This window comes from Bicyclus anynana, chromosome 1, assembly GCF_947172395.1.
Source record: "Bicyclus anynana chromosome 1, ilBicAnyn1.1, whole genome shotgun sequence".
Lineage (NCBI taxonomy): Eukaryota > Metazoa > Arthropoda > Insecta > Lepidoptera > Nymphalidae > Bicyclus > Bicyclus anynana.
This window is the reverse complement of record NC_069083.1, coordinates 3,069,085-3,091,239: the sequence shown is the minus strand read 5'-3', so window position 1 is coordinate 3,091,239 and position 22,155 is coordinate 3,069,085. Positions and strand designations below refer to the sequence as shown.

Below are 22,155 nucleotides of genomic sequence, written 5' to 3'. Positions count from 1 at the left end.
ACCGTCAAAACCTGACGAATCTAAGGCCTACTTTAGCATTTTAGTCAATCAAAGTAGCTTAATCAAGAAAATATAATGGATTGAGGAATTTGACATTTATTTGACGTATATTTCATAAAATGGAGCTGTCAAACGGATCCGATCAAGTTACACAATTAACCTGATCCCACCTGATAGTTTTGAAGGCGGTGCCTCTCTCAAAAAATTTTAATAAACATTATCATTTACTTGGGCACCACCTTTACAAAGATCAGTCAATCATACGATGTTATTTTTCACCCCTTAGCATAATTATATAATTATTAGTGTCAAATTTAAAATAAAAAAGTTTTTGAACTACGAGTACGAGTAAGTTGTATCAAAAGCAAAGTAACTAAATAGCGTGTTTACAGAAAATTATAGAAATACTGCCAATAGAGCAAAATACGCGGAATTTACTCTATAATTTTTGAGTATTTCTAAAATTTTGGGGAACCTGGAAAATCTAAATCTTGAATCTAGATTCAAAAGTATCATTATCATTCTTTTATTTATTTACCACCTGTTGTCAAAACAAATAGATAACCACAGACCCACCTCAGCTTTCCACCGTTTCTGGTATGTGTATAGTGTGCATATTAAAGAACAAATTATGTTGATGACATGTAAAATATTGCCCATAGTAACAAAACACCTGACTCAATAAAATTGATTGTAGAAGTTTCGTTTACAAACAAAATATTTTGTATTAATATACCAGTTAATTAACAATAGCAGATGTGTGAGATTCTTTTGGGTGCATACATTAAGTTTATGTTTATGAATTCCTTGTCGTAATTAATTGATGTGTGTGTTTGGGTGCATATATTAAGTTTATGTTTATGAATTCCTTGTCGTAATTAATTGACCATGGTGCTATCAATTCGGGTTCGTGTTTAAATAAATAATTTATATTATTATTAAATTATTAAATAGTTCATTAATTAAGCAAAAGAGTCGAAACAAGTCATGTGATATGGAGTGAAAACCATCATCATCATTATCAACCCATATTCGGCTCACTGCTGAGCTCGAGTCTCCAAAATTCGAAATTCAAAAAATCAAAAGTCTGTCGGTCTGTCTGTTACCTTTCAGGTAAACTAAACCACTGAACCAATTGAACCAAGCTAAGCAAAGGCTACTTTTTAACCCGAAAAAATCCATGGCTCTCACAGAATTTGTAAAAAACAGAATTTTACACGAAAAAAGTCGCGGTTGTCAGCTAGTTTAATATATTTATTAAATTATGTTCATTTATTCTAATAATATATATGTACATGGAACAATAGGCGAATCAAGGAATCTCATTCATCTCTATGAATAATTAATTTTACCACTTCCTACTCATCTTGCGTGTGTTCATCTCAGTGCAAAATTTGCATCTAATATTTATTATAATTATGAAAATGAGAAAAACCTGTTATATTGCTCATTGAAATCATTTAGAGTTCATTTAATTTGTTAACCTAAGCTATCTATTTATACATATAAGTATAAAAGAGTTATAAAACACTATCTTTACTCTATACTATGTAAAGCTGAATAGTTTGTTTGTTTGTTTGATTGAACGCGCTAATCTCGGGAACTACTGGTCCGATGTGAAAAATTCTTTCAGTGTTAGATAGCCCAGTTATATTATCCCCGTACTCCTACGGGAACGAGAACCACGCGGGTGAAACCGCGTGGCGTCAGCTAGTCAGACAATACACGCCTCCGTGGAAATATTTTTTTTTAAGAAATACATTTTATATCCTGTTTATTTCCATTTATTTTATCCTTCCAAGGAATAGAAAAACAATTTCATCAGTCTTTAATTTTCCTCAATAAATCTAAAAAAAACGACTAGTAGCACCAGATAAGTTTTTATTTAATTTGGCGATTGGATTTTCTTGGAAAACTTTTTTAGTCATTAAAGAAAGTTTCACGAAATTAGTTACGGGCAAAGCAGATAGCAAACTATATTATGTATAAAGTATTACGTTTATTTATAACATTGGCCTTCAACAAAAATAAATAAAATATAATTTATCTATATTAGTGGCTCTATTTTTAGCTACTGAGGATAATAGTGTGTGAAAATTCGCAACGGAAGTGGGCTGGCCAACGCGCGCCAATCGTTAGCGAATTCGCCAACCGGAACTTTGCCACGTACCTGATTGGCCTAGCCAACTGTCCACAGATTACATTTAATGATGAAATATCTAGGTTTAATGACCATTAAATTAGAGGATTGCTAACATTATTTATATGACAAGTCAGCGATCTATTATACAAGTTTACTTTACTGTGCTAAGTCTTCGTCTACCTATTCTACCTGTCCTAACATTAGAATTAATTTAATATAATTGTATTAATTAACATTAGGATTGCTATGCTATTGCATTATGACTAGCAGTGTTTTCATCCGCGTGGTTCGCGTTCTCGTAAGAATGTGGGAATAAAATAAATTATAGCACTTAGGGATAGCGTAGCTTCACACCAGTGAAAGAATTTTTCAAATCTGATCATTAGTTTCAGAGCCTATTCAATGCCAACAAACCATCAAATTTTTCCACTTTATAATATTAGTATCGACAATGATGCACTAATGCGGGTTGGGGCTTTGGATAAACTTTAAGTCTCTTCCGGAACTAAGGGTCTGGCGACTGAAAACGTGATTACTCATGATGTGCCGTCTTATTCTTGGATAATGGAGGATCTGGACCCTTAAAATCTGCTACCTTCCAAAGTAACTACGGTCCAAACTTCATAATTAGGCAATTGGCTACTGTACGTATCTATGGCAGGAGCATGGGCTACTCGTACATATTATGAAGAGGTAAGATTGGTATGTAACGACTGAAAATGAAAATTAAACTAATTAACTATTAGACCGATTTCGAAATTTCTTTCACCATTAGAATCCTATATTATCCCTGATGAACATAGGTTACATTTTATTCCCGTATTCCTACGGGAATGGGGACTACGCGGGCGAAACCGTGATGTTTTACTAGTTCTTCATAAAATACGATACGTCTGACTATCGCACGCATCTTCATAAAACGCACCCATAATATTTTAACAATAATGTTGTTGAGTTTTTGTGGGCATCGTTGTTGTGATTTATCATATAAGTTTTTATCATATTTTTAAAACATTAAAATAAATTCCATTTATCTTTTTTATTTTTTATTTTGCGTATACTATATTACTTAATTATCAAGTAATAATATAAGTCACAATAACATTTATTACTATAAAGTGGCTCGTTAATTTTGTTTATTTACGGGATATGCTAATTACGTTACCTAATTATATTTAAATAAGGCTGTGTTTAATGTTGGGAAAGAGTGGGGTGTGGCTGTTTTATGGTGCATTCCATATGGAGGTATGTAATTATATGTAAAAAAGTTTAATGAAGTAAATAACGACGAAATCGTATTAGTTATAGTTACACAGCCCGAGGAGTTTAATAAGCATAATTATGTGCTATCAAATTAAATCAATATCAACCCATTTCACTAACTTTGACGTATGTAAGTGGACATATATACGATACTAACACTGAAAGATTTTTCAAATCGGACCAATAGTTCCTGAGATTAGTGCGTACAGTCAAACAAACAAACAAACTCTTCAGCTTTATATATTAGTATAGATATAGATTTACCAACTATCTATTGTTAGTAATAATTAAGTCACGTGATCTAATATTCTTTTTATTTATTTTCTTTTATTTTTATTTTCTTTCTAACTGATGGTAAGTGATGATGCAATCTAAGATTTAAGTAATCAAAAGTGAGATTACAGGTAAAAAAAGTCAACCGGTGCCTACAGACAATTCTAGTGGATATAGATGCAGAGCAGGTATAGATGACTTTGCCCAGTTGACATTGTAATCTTTGTTAACAATGGGCTTAAGCTACCGAATATGAAACATACAGTGGTTATTTGATTTGATGTTTATTTTAATAAGGTTTTTATTTTTTACTTTATTCTTTACAAGTTAGCCCTTGACTACAATCTCACCTGATGGTAAGTGATGATGCAATCTAAGATGGAAGCGGGCTAACTTGTTAAGAGAAAATCCACACCCCTCTCGGTTTCTGCACGACATCATACCGGAACGCTAAATCACTTGGCGGTACGTCTTTGTCGGTAGGTCTTTGTTGTTAATAAAGACCAAATTAGTGAATAGGCCAGCTGCATTCCCCTCCTGATCCTGTAGGATAGGATATAGAATTTAGACCCTCCACGTTCCTCCACTTAGGGGTGATAATGTTTTATTCTTTAATGAATAGATTTTAAAGTTAACAATGACCGGGACCGACGGTGTAACGTATTATTCGAAGTACGGACTTCTTAACTAAGAAATTAGTTTTAGCTGTTTAATTTAGCTATTTAAGCCTCAATAGCTAAGTGTAAGAGCGGTCGGACTCATCACCGAGGGGTGGTGGTTCGCTTCCCGCCCCGTTGGTCTATTGTCGTACCCATTCCTAACACAGTCTTTCCCGACTAGTTGGAGGGGAATGGGAATTTTGGTCATATTAAAAAAAAGAAAATTTCTTGGAAGAAAAAAGCTCAGTAATTTAAAGCCCGAAGCTCCTAGTAGCGTCTCCTAGTGCATGAACAAATAAATAAAAAAGTGGATGTCATTTCAAGCCCGTTCGTTACATAGGGAAGGAATCAATATGATCCGGATATAACGCTGAAGCCATAAAAGACGTGTGAATAAATAAAAGTGGATGTCATTGGACACCCGTAAGTATTTCTAATCAAAGGCTAACCCGTGTCATTTACCTCGTGTATGTATTGAGTTACCCATTGCATGTGCTGGAGTACACTTGTAGGCTGAGTTTTTTTTTTATTATTCTTTACATGTTAACCTTTGACTACAATCTCACCTGGTGGTAAGTGATGCTGCAGTCCAAGATGGGAGCGGGCTAACTTGTTAGTAGGAGGACGAAAATCCACACACCTTTCGGGTACTACACGACATCGTACCGGAACGCTAAATCGCTTGGCAGTACGTCTTTACCGGTAGGGTGGTAACTAGCCACGGCCATAGCCTCCCAGCCAAAGAGTTTAAAGACCGCACTATGAACAAACACTACAGTTCAGTCTTTTTAACACGTTCGCTGCGGTACGAGGTCAATTGACCTCGTACATCTAGCGTCTTCAAGAGTTACGAGGTCAATGGGACCTCGTACTACACCACATAAAGTTTTAGTACGAGGTCAAAAAACCTCGTACCGCACCAGAGGAAAGTACAGAACGCAACGCAAAAAGGGATGTTATAAGTTTGACGTGCCTGTCTGTGGCTCTCGAACGGATAAAGCGATTTCAATTTAGTTTTTTTTTGTATTAAAGGTGACTTACGGGCGAGAGTTTTTGGACGTGTTTGATGAAAATCGGTTGAACCGTTTAAAAGTTGTGTGGGGTGAAAGTGGGAAAGAACAACTGAATGACTGTAAATAGTCCGAGTGGCTATTATTTGTAAACGTACAAATAAAAAATAATAATAAAATTCCCTACAATCTAGCGAATAGTAATACGTTAAATTGTAAGCAGTATGTTGCGGTTCACAATCTATCGACAGTTCAGATACATTATAATCTAACGGTATTTACAATTTTACAGTGGCATATACCTACATAGTGTCTTGACCACGACCACACTGCTATTAGCGTAGCAACAAGGTATAACTATTGAGGTTTTCGTTACCTTGTCGAATGGCCGACGTAATAAGTTGAATGGAAAACCACCGGGGCACCGGCTATAACTACAAAGGCCTAGCGAGCATGCCTTGTGAAGTGTAGTTTTGTTTGTAGGCGATGATATAAAACTAGCGGACGCCTGCGATTTCGTTCGAGTGGAATTCAGTTTTTCGAAAATCCCACGGGTAATGAGAACCATGGATTTTTCCGGGATGAAAAGTAGTGTTAATCAACGATTCAGTAACCGCATCGCAAAGGAGGTACAAACATACACACTTGCATAGACACAAACTTTCGCCTAATAATAATGTGATTTTTAAACTATCCATGTTTAATGAGTTAACAAGGTAGTTGACTTATATCAAATTTAATTATCATTATCATCATTATCAACCCGTATTTGGCTCACTGCTGAGTTCGACTCCCGTCTCAGAATGAGAGGGGTTAGGCCACCAGCCCCCTTCAATGCGGATTGGCAGACTTCACACACGCAAAGAATTAAGAAAATTCTTTGGTATGCAGATTTAATACCTATAGACAATATTAATTTCGTGTAGTACATGGAATAAGGGTCCGAAATATATCGATATCAATAAATAAAAATTGAGGATTTCATAGAAAACTTAATTTAAAAATTGTGTCATTGTGTGTGTTGTTTAATATTTTTTTCCAAACATATAAAATGCTGTCGCCCATTTTGTGACTTCACGACGTTAATTGCTGTCACTAAAGGAATAAACGCCAAACTAAAGGTTTTTTAACTAATAATTTTGACTAATACTCCGTTTGGTTAAGGTTTAGCATTTACGTAACGTCATGAAACAGTGAAAATATAAACCATCCTGGCCGACAGCGTTTTCAGCTCGTATTGTCAAAAAAATATTTAAAAATCAAAATTGAGTATTCGTGTCTCAAAAAATAAAGCCATTAAGTAGCCAATGAACAATTTAATTAACATTGTACTGTTTTTTAGACACTTGTGTACTATCAGTTATGTTTATTGTTATAGACAAGTCTACTGTCTAGTAGAACACAAAGCGTTACTTATATTGCGGTAAGACGAGGCCGGTACGAGGTAGAGTTTCCTACCAAGTATCACATTACCATATATTCATCAAACAACGATGACCCTTAATCCGAAAGCAATATAAGCCACAATCGCTTGACACACTTTTTTAAGGCCCTAACTAATGTCATCGAAATGATTTAACTAGAGTGCCGTGTGAAGATTAGTAAATATTATGAAATATTCTTCAAGGCAATTAAAATGCTTGAAATGCCTGTTTACAAATTACAACTACGGCTCGATTGATAATTAAATAATGATAGATTGTATCTACTATGGATTAATAAGTTTTTTATGACACTAATAAATGGGCGGCAATAAAAAACCTTCACACGACGGTACCTTGCCCATAGGCTGTGGTACTCATCTCGGAAAAAAACCATAACCAGATTAGGGTCAAGATAAAAAATTATCGTTACATACATAGAGCCTATTATTTTTTTTTACGGCTTTGACCGCCTGTATTATTATCGCTGTCAAACAGCATTATTGTGTTCCGATCTGCTGGTCTATTTACTAATCTATTCTATTAACAACCTACCTAACCTACTTATTAGAATAAACATCAAATGAAATAACCTCACGATTTTTCGTATTCCGGGAACTGGGAAATGTCATCTACCTGATTTAGAATATCCATTATCCACGATGGGTTGTCAGTAGGCATGCCTTTTTTACCTAAGATAATCTCAATTTTGATCCGTTAGCATTAAATAAATAGTGAATACAAAAGTTTTCAGTTGTGTGCATTTTAAGAACGTAAATATCACAAGGAACATTGAACAACATTGAAGGAAATCATCGTGAGAAAACCTGCATACCAGAGATTTGCCGGACCGGTAATACTCCCGGAAGGGCTAGTGGCTGTTTTTTTTTTTATTCTTGACAAGTTAGCCCTTGACTACAATCTCACCTGATGGTAAGTGATGATGCAGTCTAAGATGGAAGCGGGCTAACTTGTTAGGAGGAGGATGAAAATCCACACTCCTTTCGGTTTCTACACGACATCGTACCGGAACGCTAAATCGCTTGGCGGTACGTCTTTGCCGGTAGGGTGGTAACTAGCCACAGCCGAAGCCTCCCACCAGCTGGACCAATTAAGAAAATCTGAATCTGCCCAGCTAGGGATCGAACCCAGGACCTCCGTTTTGTAAATCCACCGCGCATACCACTGCGCCACGGAGGCCGTCAAAATGGCCGAGGCTGTATAATTTATATGAAGCTATTCACATTATATTGTAGGGATGCATAAAAAACTTAGTCCGCCATATTGGATTTAGAGTGACGTCAGATTATGAAACTGTGAAAGGTTTAGAGGAGGCATTTGCCCGAAAATGTGATGGGCTATAAAAATTAATAAATAATTTAATAATAATAATAATAGATATTCCATTTTCAGTTATCATTCCACCATTCCTTTAATTAGGTGATGTAAAGTTTTTAAATTAACCCTTGACTACAATCTCAATTGATGCTAAGTGACTAACTTGTAAGTGGGCTAACTTGTTTAGGAGTTGGATAGAAGATATTTTGACGGCCTCCGTGGCGCAGTGGTATGCGCGGTGGATTTACAAGACGGAGGTCCTGGGTTCGATTCCCGGCTGAGCAGATTGAGATTTTCTTAATTTGTCCAGGTCTGGCTGGTGGGAGGCTTCGGCCGTGGCTAGTTACCACCCTACCGGCAAAGACGTACCGCCAAGCGATTTAGCGTTCCGGTACGATGCTGTGTAGAAACCGAAAGGGGTGTGGATTTTCATCCTCCTCCTAACAAGTTAGCCCGCTTCCATCTTAGACTGCATCATCACTTACCATCAGGTGAGATTGTAGTCAAGGGCTAACTTGTAAAGAATAAAAAAAAAACACGCCTATTGGTTTACACACGACATCGTACCGGAACGTTAAATCGCTGTTTTCTATAACTGGACACTTGAACTTTGCGTGCGAAATTACATGTTTCCACATGCAGGCGATGGAGTCCTTCGGTAAGGCTCGGTTGTTTTAAAAGTTTTTTTTATTGTTAGGTATGAGAAAAGGTAGGTAGGAGAAAAAATTTTTGAAATTCCTACCCCCATTTTTTAATCACAAATATTTTTATATGAAATCTATATCTTCTATACTATTATAAAGCTGAAGAGTTTGTTTGTTTGTTTGATTGAACGCGCTAATCTCAGGAACTACTGGTCCGATTTGAAAAATTCTTTCAGTGTTAGATAGCCCACTTATCGAGGAAGGCTATAGGTTATATATTATCCCCGTATTCCTACGGGAATTGGAACCAAACGGGTGAAACCGCGCGGCGTCAGCTAGTAAATGTATATTGGTAGAACTATCGAGTTAGCCACTAGATACTCGTATTTATAAAAATTACAGAGCACACTCTAACCGTAACATCTGGTTCACAAAATGCAATGCGATAAATAAAGACAACACTATTAATTAACTGCTAATTGAGGTCCAATCAATGAATCAGTGAATAAATTAATTTTGTATGTACTACTTCATTTTATTAAGCAATAAATTAAATAGTGAACCGGTTTAAAATATGATTTTGTTAGAGAATACTAGAGCTTTTATCTTCGTGTTAATGATCTGTCTGTCTTTACGTCCGTCACTGGTATATTCTATCGTTCGTTATCAACCCATATTCGGCTCACTGCTAAGCTCGAGTATCCTCTCAGAATGAGAGGGGTTAGGCCAATAGTCCACCACGCTGGCCCAATGCGGATTGGCAGACTTCACACACACAGAGAATTAAGAATATTCTCTAGTATGCAGGTCACCTCACCTTCACCGTTTGAGACACGTGATATTTAATTTCTTAAAATGCACACAACTGAAAAGTTGGAGGTGAATGCCCGATTCGAACCCACACCGTCCGGCATCCGAGGCAGATGTCATATCCACTGGGCTATCATGCATCCTAATTGGTCCAGGTCTGGCTGGTGGTAGGCTCCAGCCGTGGCTAGTTACCACCCTACCGACAAAGTCGTACCGCCAAGCGATTTAGCGTTCCGGTACAACGTCGTGCAGAAACCGAAAGGCCATCCATCTTAGATTGCATCATCCAGCCAGACCTGGACCAATTAAGAAAAACTCAATCTGTCCAGCCGGGGATCGAACCCAGTACCTCCGTCTTGTAAATCCACCGCGCACCAAGGCCGTCAATACTGCCGCTCTTTCAGTTTCACACTCCAAGTAAACTTGGTTAAAATGGTACCACTTTTTCAGTGAGGTGGTTAATTAGCGTAGTTCATCATCACCCATATTCGGCTCACTATTGAGCACGAGTCTCCTCTCATACAGAAAGGGCTTATGCCTTGGTTCACCACATTGGCCTAATGCGGATGCGGCAGACTTCACACACGTAGATAATTAAAAAAATTCAAGTCAAGTTTCCTCACGATGTTTTTTCTTCACCATTCCTTTTTGTTGAGACTAGTGATAGCTGGTATTGTTTTATCTATCGTTGGAATATAATAAGATTATAAACTATAGTATAGTACCTATCTTGGTCTCTTCTTTTACACATTACAAAACCTAATCGCAAAGATTCTTTTGACGATACTGCTTCACCGCTTGATTTATCAAGCTATCAATGGTAAATGCAATTCAACAAGGGAATCGAACCCGGAACTTTCCATTGCAAGTTATGAGGCAAGTGCATCAATATAAAAAAATATGCGATCGGATATCGTCTCACTACATAGGTACTTACTCGTAAAAGCCATGGGACTAGCGCATCAAAACTGAGGCGGACTTATGTGGAAAAGTGACTTAATTTCATTTAGTCGCTTATTAAACAATGAATGTTATTTAAAAAAATACGAGTAATAATTAACTATCATCTACAATGTCCAGTTGTGTGTTCAGGAATTGTAAAAACTATATATACATAAATATTTAATGGAATTAAAGACAAAATTATGTATGTGTGCGCTCAGCGCTAAATTAGGATCACTTTTTGCGGTGATTTTGTAGGGACGTAACCGATCTATAGTATAAAATTATCATTGGAAGTGCATCAGCATAAAATAAATATGCGATAGATATATAGTCTCAACACATACTCGTAAAAGCTATCTCACATTAGCATTTATTGCATGGCATTTGAAAATAAAAACACATTTTTATATTTATAAACACATATAAGCTACATCGCAACAAATAAAAATCATTGAAATATTAAATCATGTCTAAGATTTCCGATAATGGACCGAAACCGGAAAGCAAATGCTGGTACCAATGCGAGCGAGCTTTTATAATCAATATAAAACGGATAATTATTATAAAACGCAAAGATTATTCCTAAAAAATACGTTAAATTTATTTTAATGGAGCGTTTTTAATATTAAATTATGTCTAAGATTTCAGCTAATGGACCGAAACCGAAAAGCAAATGCTGGTACCAATGCGAGCGAGCCTTTATAATCAATATAAAACGCATAATTATTATAAAACGCAAAGATTATTCATACAAATACATTAAAATTTATTTTAATGGAGCGTTTTTGCAACCTGCATATTAAAATGCACTCACCTAAGAAAACCGGTATAATATTACACAACACTTAATGACACCTCAAAACCGGTAAAACTGCAAAAATACGGTCTCTAAGCATAAACAATATAACACTAATGCACGTGAAAAAATAAAAAGTTCTTTTTTTTTGGTAAGGTTCGTTCACTTTTAAGTTGATTCACATTCAATATAGCATCGCCGCAACCGCTGCGAACGAGTTTCTACATACAACTGACTGCCCATCATTTTAAGATAATTATGCCGTGTGCGGTTACTAATTAATCGTTAAAGATGTTTTTTTTTATTTTCTTCACTATTTTATTTTTTATTTATTTATTTGATACTCTTTATTTGCACACCGCACTATTTAGAAAACAAACGAAACAGAAACATAAAAAGAAGTAATACAAATGGCAGCCTTAAAGCTTATTATCGATCTCTACCAGGCAACCTTACCTATATAAATAGCTTAATAATCTTAAAAATAAATGTTGTACGTATAATTTTGTCTGTTATTTTTTATTTTTTTATTTTGTCTATGCTCTCATGTTCAAATTTAAAAAAAAAACCTACACTTTACGCAATCTCGCGAGCCGCGCTATAAATTTTAATTTTATGTCCCATTTCTATGACTTTTAATGAGGACAAATAAATACTATATTTTTATGTTTTGTAATCGGATATATAGATTTTGGTCAACAAAAACGTGGAATTTTATAATTAAAACAAGTAGGTCAAAGGTTAAGCTGCCTCGTTGCTTTAGTCATTTAGTGATTAGAACTCCAGCTACAGATAATACAGGCCCTGCGTTCTGGGTTTACTAAAACAGGAAACTATCAGTTTAGTGGATTGGGGAAGTTTATGGTATGCTCACAGATTAGGTAATCAATAATATACAGATGGAGCGTCCCGAACACGACGGTGTCGTAGCCCCAAATACAAAATTCAAAAAGTTATACATTTTCAAGTCATTACGACACGAACCGTCGCATCAGTAATTTTCAATATTAGTCAAAAAAAATGACGTCTTATGTTTTTAAATACTATAAAAACTGTTTTTTAAAGCTAAAGAAACAAGATGGAGTATTTTGTCATCGGTAATTATTGATTATTGCATTAATTTACGTAATTGTTGTTAGTGTTAAATTTTGAAATACAAATAAAAAAAAGTTTGTATATGCGGTTGTCAAAGAGACGCGTGACGTTTGGTTTTTTTTAATGGGTTTCACCGGCTTTGGTACGTTGCCTGTAAAGACTCACTCTGGTTACTCTGTGTTTCTAACAATCAAATCCCTATTTTATAAATGAGACCTGTCGTATAGAGTAAGTAATTAATCTATACTAATATTATAAATGCGAAAGTAATTCTGTCTGTCTGTCTGTTACCATTTCACGGCTAAACGGTTAAACTGATCAAGATGAATTTTGCTATAATCGTAAATGGGACTTTAGAGCAAAACATAGGGTACTTTTTGACCCTAAAATAAAAATAGAAGGGGGTGAAATAGGGGTTTAAAGTTTGTATGGAAAGTCCTTCATTTTTAGAGTTACTCTTGTTACTCTTAAACGCCGAAACGACTAAACCGATTTAGTTGAAATTTGGAATGGAAATAGATATTACTCTGGTTTAACACATAAGTTACTTTTACATCCCGGAAAAGTCCATGGTTCCCGAGGGATTTGTGAAAAACTAAATTTCACGCGGATGAAGTCGCGAGCGTCTGCTAGTGCTATATAACGAAGTTAATGACGAACTGCAGGTGCAGGTGGCCTATTCACTAATTTGGTCTTTATTAAGCACCTAATTTAATTAATTTAATAAGCATCAAATCAGCTGAGAAATGTTATCTACCTACTGTATGGTAGGCACCACAATTGATATAGCATCTCAAATTCGTTTATGTCAACTAGCATAAGTCAAAATTAGTGAACCAGCCAGTGGTTGGTATAATATCATACAATAGTATCCACTTAACTCCTAAATGAACGACCGGTCGCCCATCGTATCGTGACATGTAAAAAAATATAAAATAAACTAAGGGCAATAGGCGAGCACAGTATCATGCTCCGCGCGATAGAGGAATATAAAGATTTTTTAAATGGCTTCTTCAACGCAGACAGGCTTTTCTATAAAATACTCGCGGGCAGCGAATGGTTATAATTTACAATTGATGTCAACATTACAATTTCGTATAGTTTTACTTCCTGTGTGAAAGTGGAAGCTGATCCAACGGCCTCCAAGCATTTTTTACATTAAGGATCAATGGTGTAGTCACCTCGACTAAGTAAATGTTTTTTAACACATTGCTTAAAACTATGCATTGGCAGGTCCATCACAGTTGGTACAAATGAATAGGTACCTTCTAGATAAGTACGTTCTGCGTTTTCCATCGTAGATTGTATCACCGCTTGCCATCGGGCGTGACGGCAGAGTAACAGCGGTTCCCAATCTTTCTTTGTCTACTTACCACAATTTTCTTTTCCTCTATACCACTGAATTGCTCATGGGACGCACTGCGTCCGATAATCGATATTATACATATAGCGACTAGCTGACGCTGCGCGGTTTCACCCGCGCGGTTCCGTAGGATTATGGGGATAATATATAGCCTATACCTTCCTCGATAAATGGGCTATCTCACACTGAAAGAATTATTCAAATCGGACCAGTAGTTCCTGAGATTAGCACGTTCAATCAAACAAACAAACTCTACAGCTTTATTATATTAGTATAGATGTATTGCTCCGGGCATACGTACGCCCGGTTGGAATAAAACTAAATTGTGCTCTATTTTGTATTCTATAAGGTATATTTTAGACTGGAAAATGTTAGGGGAGACGTAGCATTGTTTAAAAGTTCTAGTAAAGAATAAATCATATGAAATATTGGAGTTTTTCGTGTTCATGAGGATTCCATTAAACACTTTGCTGACTCTTTACTTAGGGCTCTTGTTATTTGTTGATTGGTTGATTGGTTGACAATATCTGTAAACGGCCCACTAGAAGGTCAGGTGTACCTCCTTACAGGAGAAGGGATATGGAGCTCAGATTCACCACTCCGTACCAACGCGGGTTGGTGGTCTTGGAGTGAGAATGTTCGGCTTTTTGATGCTCATTATAAAATATTAATATAATGACCGGGACATGGCATGGCAGTGTAACAACACCAATTATCCAATAAACTGAAAATTTTTACTGGCTTACTTGTAGCTCAGTATTTCATAGCCCGACCGAGGACTCGAACTTAGGACTTTGTGATACGATGACACGCTAACCACTGAACCAACGAGGCATTTAATTAGTATCATCTAACAGAACGTAATAGACTCCACTACAGATATATGTAAATATTTTTTTAGACTAAACTAAAACTTTGTGCTATTATATTGCGCTCTATTTTAGGGTTCCATAAGTTCACTCATCATTCAATCATCATCATTATGATCACTTAGTTATCCTATATAGCCTGTTTGTTTGTCTTTCTGTCTGTCAATACCCTTTTCTCTAGGTACGCTACTACCACCCTGATAGACTCAACACTTTGAGAAGCTGTACCATTGTCTAGCTGCTAGACTATGTATTAGTTAGTGTTATCAATATGTCTCATATTACTTAGTGAAAGTATCATACAAACGTAAGAGCGACTAGAATATAATTTGTCCACATAACATATAAAGTCTTATTACAAAATAATAAAAGTTTTTAGTTAAATAAATAGGGATGATGACAGTTTTTTAAATTGTATATAAATTAAGAGTATACTAATAGTAAAGCAATTTTGTAAAAGGAATAGGGTATCTGCGATCATTACTTTCGGAGCTACTGGGATTTAAAGAGTCAGATTTGCGGCGCTGCCGCGGATCCCTGAAAAACGCCCCATACAAAATGGCTCGAAAATATGACGTCATAGGCAATGTAATGATTGTTAGATTTGTATGCGCGTTCAAACAAAATTACTAATATCTTTGTTATTTGTGCGTTTATGCTTATAGTTCATATATTAAAAAATGTCACATTTAATGTAAGGAAGCTAAAACTGTATGAATTTTCATCTAATTACGATAAAATATTTTTATTAGATTTTGAAATTTTATAATCTCATTTATTTTGCAAATATCCATACAATCTTTGCTTTTTATGTATAAATTAGTTAACATTGACCCTATTTACCCGAATGTATTATAAAAAACAATATATTCAAACCTAGTCATCATCCCCATTATATAATTTATTTTATTTAATACTCTTTTAGAATATCTTTGCTTTTACTTATATCTTAGTTACTTACCTGTTTAATTTATTAAAGTTGTGTATTATAAGCATATTAGCTTAAAAATCATTAATCTTACAATTTGGCTATACATCTTAATTATTATAGTTTTAGTTGTAGGCACGAAAACGTGCGTTTTACACTGTAATGAAATTAGTTAGTTCCCTTTATCTTATCGTACCTAGTTATCATTAGACTATGCATCTTCCATGTTGCAATTAACCAAATATTTTACTTAACTAATGCAAGTATTTCATATTCTAGTTAGCTATTGCTTTGACGTTAATTTAGTGTCATTATTAACTTCTTCATAAAGTGTCATTAACTTAAAAATAAACAATTTAATTAGAGGTTTAACTAAAAAGTATCTAAATATTCGCAAAAACAAATCCTGGCGTAAAACACATAAAACAAAATGAAATATTCACTGGTAAATTAAACAAAATGAACATTGAAGTCCATCGCCTTGCTGAATTATATTCGTAATTAAAGTTTTTAATTATAATGAAATTAGATGAATAAGAACTTCATTGTGGTGATAGTTTTTAAACAGTCGCGTTTAACACATTCGCTGTCACAGTTAAACGTTGTTCATTTGTTTTTAAATGTGGAAACCGATAATTTTGGACGTTGAGTGCATCGTTTGCAACAAAACGTTGCTGAAAATAAAGCACGACCCACGGGAGGTGTCGAAAAAAATGGTCCGTATAGTGAGCAAACGCGCAAGAACCCCTAACTGGTCGGTAGAAGAGAAGCAGTTTCTTCTAGAACTGATTAAAGAGCACAAAGAAATCGTCGTCACTAAGACCAACAACGGTCCGAACCATTCAGAAGAAAAAGACGTCGCTTGGAATGAAATACTACGACAGTTAGCAGTGAAATTCGGTAATAAATTTACTGGGCTTTCTATTAAGAAAGTTAAAACCCAATGGCAGAATATGAAGCGTATCGCTCGTGAGGAAATAGCTCTTAATGGAGACGTGGTGCAGAACTGTTCAAGACAGTCGTTAGAAGTATGCAATATTATAGATGTGCTCAAAGATGGAGTATTGAAAAAAGAGAATGAACTTAATGAAACATCAATGAGTGCTAATGTTGAAGTTAAGACTGAATGTATCGATGAGTGAGTATTTTTTTCTAAGCTACTCGTAATATTCCAACTGTTACAAGGACTACGCATGTGAAACTGCGGCGCGTCTTCTGTAGTAGGTAAAATAAACCTTTATTACTGCTGGTTAGTTACAGTTACATTTTTAAGTATATACATAATTCCTTATTCATTAGCAGCTTGTCCTTTGACATAGGCCTCCCCTAAAGATCTCCACTTTTGTCTGTCCCTTGCCATTCACATCCATTCGGGACCGGCGACCTTTTTAAAATCATCCTCTCAACGTTTCACCTGACTTCTTTTATTCCTCTTACCATCCCTATGATATTCTGAAATCCTTTTTGTCCATTTCTCCCCCTTTTCCCTCAGCATTTGTCCTGTCCATTGCCATTTTAGTGTTTTGTAGTAGGTATAAGTTAATAATTAATTAGTTAGCATTTGACTGCTGTTGTTGTTCTTTGCGTACGAGTATATTATTAATGGCCTTTATAAAGTAATTAAGACTTAAGGTACACGAGATGAAGCGGTAAAAGACTATAATTTATCAACGACAAAGGATACTGTTGACGTCATAAATTAATGTATCTTAATAATTATTACCGGAGACAAAGATCGCTTATCACATCACTGATCCTTGTATATCATGAACAACCCAAATTTGGCTCACTGTTGAGCACGAGTCTCTTCTCAGAATGAAAGGGGTTTGGGTAATTGTCCACCGAGCTGACCTAATGCGGATTGACAAATTTCAAACACGTAGAGGATCAAAAAGATTCTCATGTGTGTCTGTTTTCGCTCGATGTTTTTCCTTCACCGTTTGAGACACATGAATTTCTTAAAATACACATTACTGCAAAGTTGGAGGTGCATGCCCCGAATCAGATTCGAACCTACGTCCTCTGAATCGAACGCAGAGGTTAAATCAACAAACCAACAAAACTTATTTATCGTTAACATCTAATTTGAAACCCATCGCAACGCAGATGCCCTATAGTAGCTTGTTAAAAATCAAAATAAGCTGATAAAGATACTACATCTGTTTTTACAGAGACATTTGTCAACCAAGCTGCAGCAACGAATACCATGAGAGCCCACAGGAAAAAGTCAGCGAAGTAATGGAATCATCGACATCTATCTCCGAAACCGCTGAAATAGTTGACGTCGATGACCGCGATGAGAGTCAAGAGAAAGTAAATAACAAGAAATCAACATGTTCTATGACGGAGCCAATGCCTTTGGACGACATCACAAACGTTGTTCAACTCAATACAAATATGCAGGAGTTCTTAAAGTGAGAGCCTTACATTTGCTTTTCAATCGATCAAACTCATAGGTTATTAATAATACCTGCGAGAGACCTGTCTTCTGCAGTGTACCTACCTTAAGAATAATAGTTGAAGTTCGGCTTATGATTTCATAATTCATATAGGTATTTACACTTAAGGCTATTATTTATTTACGTATCGTTTGTAACATTGCAGTTGGTGTTTCACTTCATTACTTATTTTGTGGTCTCTGGGGCTATACCTACTGTGTTATTATACCTAATTATTATTAACATTCTTTTATTTATTATTATTTTATCCTCATTTACTAAGTTTATTTTATTTAGGTTCTTCCATTGATTTTAGGCATTATACCTGTTTTAAACGTAATGTGCATTTAAGAACATTAAAATAATTTGGTTAATTATAATTCGTAGGGTGTACCCACCAATTTATTATATTTTATTTCTGTGGTAATTTAAATAAACTGCCTACATAATGAAGAGTAAACATATTATTCAATACCTATACGTAACGATAAAACGATTTTTCAGGTATTCTGCTATAGAAAAACATTTGAAAATGGAATCTCTGAGAGAGGAGCGCCAAATCTTTAGAGCTATGCGAGAAACAGCAGAATTGAATAAAATTATTGCCGAACAGAAACTTAAACATATTCTTTGGTTAAAAAACCGTGAAATGGCGTAAGTAAAAATATAAATTAATTTGTAAACAAAACTAACGATTTATTAAATTGTAGTTTTTAAGGTTATTTTACATAAGCACCATCTATGAACAGTTGACCATACTAAAACACTAGCATTGCTTTTTCTATCTTCACTGTAATTTCCACGTCGATGTAATTTTTATTAGTTATTCATAATTTGATAGCTGATTGATGGTCGACTAAGCATGATATGTAAATAATAATCGATTGTTATTTTTTTCTAGTTTATTAATGTATTTTTAAAGTTTAGTAATATGATTATACTCTGTGATTTAGTTTTTGCTTTATACTCTATGAATATTTATAACTGTCAATGTCATATGTCATGATAACAAATTGTTAATTGTCAATGTCATTTTGAAATTGAAAGAAAAATTGTTCAGGAAAAATCAAAAGTTTAGTAATTTTTATTTTAAGAACAGCCTATTTTTTAAGTAATCATGAACTTCTTAGCAAGGACGAGAACTCCCGTATTACGTGCAATTTCTGTTAGGTAAGATAATCCGAGCCGGTTGTTACGCAATCCTAACCTCCCCAGTTGCAAATCTTTAGAAAAAAGAAAGAAATGAATTCTATTCTATCTAGCCGCTACAATACACTAAAAATACTCTGTAAATATAGTCATTTCATCATTTTCTGCATATTTTATTAAAATTTGGCGACATGCCCTACTTTCGATCTAACAACGGAATATAAATCTTATTGGTCATGATATTTCAACTAAATTAACTCAGCATCTCAGTACTGGCATGCCATAGCATAATAGATTCTATGACTAGAACAAAAATAAAGTAAATTATACGCAATCTTTTTGTATAATTGTATTTACAAAAATCTGGGAATTAAAAGTGCACATAAAACATTATTTGGGTAATGTGGTATTGTGAATGTAATATAAATATTTACTTATTATTATTTTGATCTTTATTTTTGTATGACGCAATTTACTTTACTTCAATTCAATACATATTGATATGGTGTTCTGCTAGCTGCTGCTTTCTTATTCAATAATATTGTTGTGATATCTTATTTGTTTATCTGTTATTCTGTCCGTTAGTTGTTCAGTAATGTTGTTATTAGTAAAACTTCTTCTTACTGTCATTGCTTTTTTTATTTATTTAGTAGCAAGCTAACAATATACACATCATTATTTTATACAATAATGGGCTGATTTTCAGAATGTATGCTGGTGAGCCTGGCTCTGGGGCCGGCAAGGGTGGTGGCGGCGGTGGTGCCATCCGTGAAGCTGGTGGTACCTTTGGCAAAATGGAGGCTGCTCGGGAAGATGAATACTTTTACAAAAAGGTAAATATGTCATTGATTGAAATTATGTCTTTTTTTACAGCACAGATTTTTAAAAAAGTGCTCTATGGCACAGTGGCAATCATAGAAAAGAGAAGTTAATTATAATTAATAAAAGAATTTTCTGCATTTTAGAGTTTTAATGTATAAGAATTAAAGAATTTTTATGATTATATTTGTGTAAAGTGGAGGTTAATCTAGAGTGTTTTAAGTGACTTATTAGATTTTCTGGCAGGACTTGATAGACAGGACAAAACTGACAATGGTTATTATATGTGTCCACTTTATTTGATAAAAAATTATTACTTGTACTTATTACTATTGATGACTGGCTATGCACATGCAAAGGAATAATAAAAAAAATATGTATGAATGATTATTTTCAATAAATCACAAACTGTTTGCTTCTAATTTGCAACAAGTTGAAGTTGTAATTTGACGCTCACAAAATATTTATTCTTGTTTGGAGAGTTGTACATAGCAAGCATCATGAAGCTTACAATGTACACTGCAACATATATTTTAGTAACAATAACAATTAACAAATTAATAACAAAACAAAGTAAAATAATAAATAACAGTAGTCTGTCAGTCAGTCTGTGGCACCATAGCTGCCATGTAATGCATACTCAACTAAAGGTCTAAAGTTTTCTTTGCATTATGTTGTAACATATTTTTAGCATATTATTTTTGCAGGTGTTTCCATCAATACATTTTCATATCGGACCGGTAGTCCAACAAACAAACTCTTCAGCTTTATAATATCAGCATAGATATAAATATATGTATATAAATATATCATAAAATCTGCTATCTTAGTACCCATAACACAAGCTATGCTTGCTTTGGGACTACATAGTGATGTCTGTTAAAGTATATCTATTATAAAAAAAGCCTACCTACTTTGGAGTAGTAGATTGTGGGTCTTAGCTCCGTATCTACCAGGGGCGATGGTTCCTAACAACTCGATTCCTATCAGGTTACCTTTTAAAAATCCATAAGTTTTACGGACGTAAATAATTAACGTTCCTACGCAGCCAAAAACACATTAACGGGTTATCTAGGACAAAATTTCAGTCTTCGCTACTGATATCTACTCTCCTTTAAGTAGGTAAGCCTGACCCTGAAGTGGGCATTAAAGATAGGCTGATAATGATGATGACATTTTATTTTCAGCAAAAGGAGCAGTTGTCCAATCTGAAGGGGCATTTAGACAAGGAGATATCCTTCCACCAGGAGCAAATCAAACGTCACGAGGATGCCATCCGACGTCACAAAGAACAAATGTCCACCATTAACTCAGACAAGTAGCTTATAAATTTTTAATTAAACACTCCCATAGTCCTGATTTTTATAATATTCTCAAAGAATCACTTGATACTTAAAGGTGTATGTTACATTGTAAGATGTCAAACTTTTTTCGCTTTTATTTTCTTTAGTTCGTAGTATTGTGACATCAAAATATATTTGTACAGGCCAATGTTGTGTTTTCATTGATATGTTTTCTGTTAAACCTTGGTAGATAATAAGGCAAACATATTTTTTTACATGGACATTATAACATTTTTAATTAACAACATAAGGCAACACTGAACTACATATTGATAATGTTACATGAATATTACTGACTAGTAAACGCCGCGCGGTTTCATCCGCGTGGTTCCCGTTCCCGTAAGAATACGGGATAAAATATTGCCTATAGCCTTCCTTGATAAATGGGTTATCTACCACTGTAAGAATTTTTCAAATCGGACCAGTAGTATGAGATTAGTGCGTTGTAATAAACTCTTCAGCTTTATGATATTAGTATAGATGGTGTGGGCACCCTTAGAATTATGTAGTAATGTTTAGTACAATCAGTAAAGCATAATGTATATTTTGCAGGCATCTTTATAAACAGCGCCATCTGTGAGAAGATTTGAACATTTTTAAGTAGCAAACTCACAGAGAATATACTGAGAAACTCAAAGTGCAAGATGTTGCGACGGATTTCTTTAAGATGTCGCCACTTGCGCTTGTATACTGTTTTACTAACTAGAAGGTTTTGTGTCCCCTAGGGACACTTGTTATTTTTAGTAAAATCGTATTGAACCAACATAGCCTTATCTTTGTTTCCACTTGTTTTCTGGATGTAAGATACTTTGAATTGAATTCGTATCGTATCTTTATTTATTTATTTAC

The 22,155-nt window shown here is 34.8% G+C and overlaps 3 protein-coding genes across 5 annotated transcripts in view; 2 read left to right on the top strand and 1 right to left on the bottom strand.

Moving 5' to 3' along the window:
• LOC112055627 (protein scarlet) overlaps nucleotides 1-11,551 on the bottom strand; it is a 40,634-nt gene extending 29,083 nt beyond the window's left edge. Inside the window, exon 1 of one of the 2 annotated variants that reach the window (XR_008251002.1) lies at nucleotides 11,321-11,551. The gene's annotated coding sequence lies outside the window, so the exon portion shown is untranslated. The remainder of the gene's footprint in view (nucleotides 1-11,320) is intronic. The other variant, XM_024095817.2, reaches the window with a different exon arrangement.
• Nucleotides 11,552-15,633: 4,082 nt separating this feature from the next.
• LOC112055626 (uncharacterized) lies at nucleotides 15,634-18,653 on the top strand. Its single transcript, XM_024095816.2, has 3 exons — nucleotides 15,634-16,695; nucleotides 17,729-17,971; nucleotides 18,500-18,653. The coding sequence occupies exons 1-3, from the start codon at nucleotides 16,178-16,180 to the stop codon at nucleotides 18,651-18,653; spliced, it is 915 nt and encodes a 304-aa protein (XP_023951584.1). The 5' UTR covers nucleotides 15,634-16,177.
• A 351-nt stretch (nucleotides 18,654-19,004) lies between these two features.
• Nucleotides 19,005-21,454, top strand: LOC112055628 (ATPase inhibitor mai-2, mitochondrial). 2 transcript variants are annotated; one of them, XM_024095819.2, is made up of 3 exons: nucleotides 19,005-19,165; nucleotides 19,851-19,977; nucleotides 21,151-21,454. In XM_024095819.2, exons 1-3 carry the CDS (start codon nucleotides 19,113-19,115, stop codon nucleotides 21,283-21,285), a joined length of 315 nt encoding a protein of 104 aa, XP_023951587.1. In that variant the 5' UTR covers nucleotides 19,005-19,112; the 3' UTR covers nucleotides 21,286-21,454. The 2 variants fall into 2 exon arrangements, with proteins under 2 accessions (XP_023951587.1, XP_052738852.1); XM_052882892.1 differs by lacking the exon at nucleotides 19,005-19,165 and adding an exon at nucleotides 19,426-19,542.
• The last annotated feature ends 701 nt before the right edge of the window (nucleotides 21,455-22,155 follow it).

Coding starts and splice junctions, on each gene's coding strand:
- LOC112055626 (XM_024095816.2), top strand. CDS start 16,178: ATGTGGAAACCGATAATTTTGGACGTTGAGTGCATCGTTTGCAACAAA. Junction 16,696..17,728: donor AAGACTGAATGTATCGATGA/GTGAGTATTTTT, acceptor CTGTTTTTACAG/AGACATTTGTCAACCAAGCT. Junction 17,972..18,499: donor AATATGCAGGAGTTCTTAAA/GTGAGAGCCTTA, acceptor ACGATTTTTCAG/GTATTCTGCTATAGAAAAAC.
- LOC112055628 (XM_024095819.2), top strand. CDS start 19,113: ATGAACTTCTTAGCAAGGACGAGAACTCCCGTATTACGTGCAATTTCT. Junction 19,166..19,850: donor TTACGTGCAATTTCTGTTAG/GTAAGATAATCC, acceptor GCTGATTTTCAG/AATGTATGCTGGTGAGCCTG. Junction 19,978..21,150: donor ATGAATACTTTTACAAAAAG/GTAAATATGTCA, acceptor TTTTATTTTCAG/CAAAAGGAGCAGTTGTCCAA.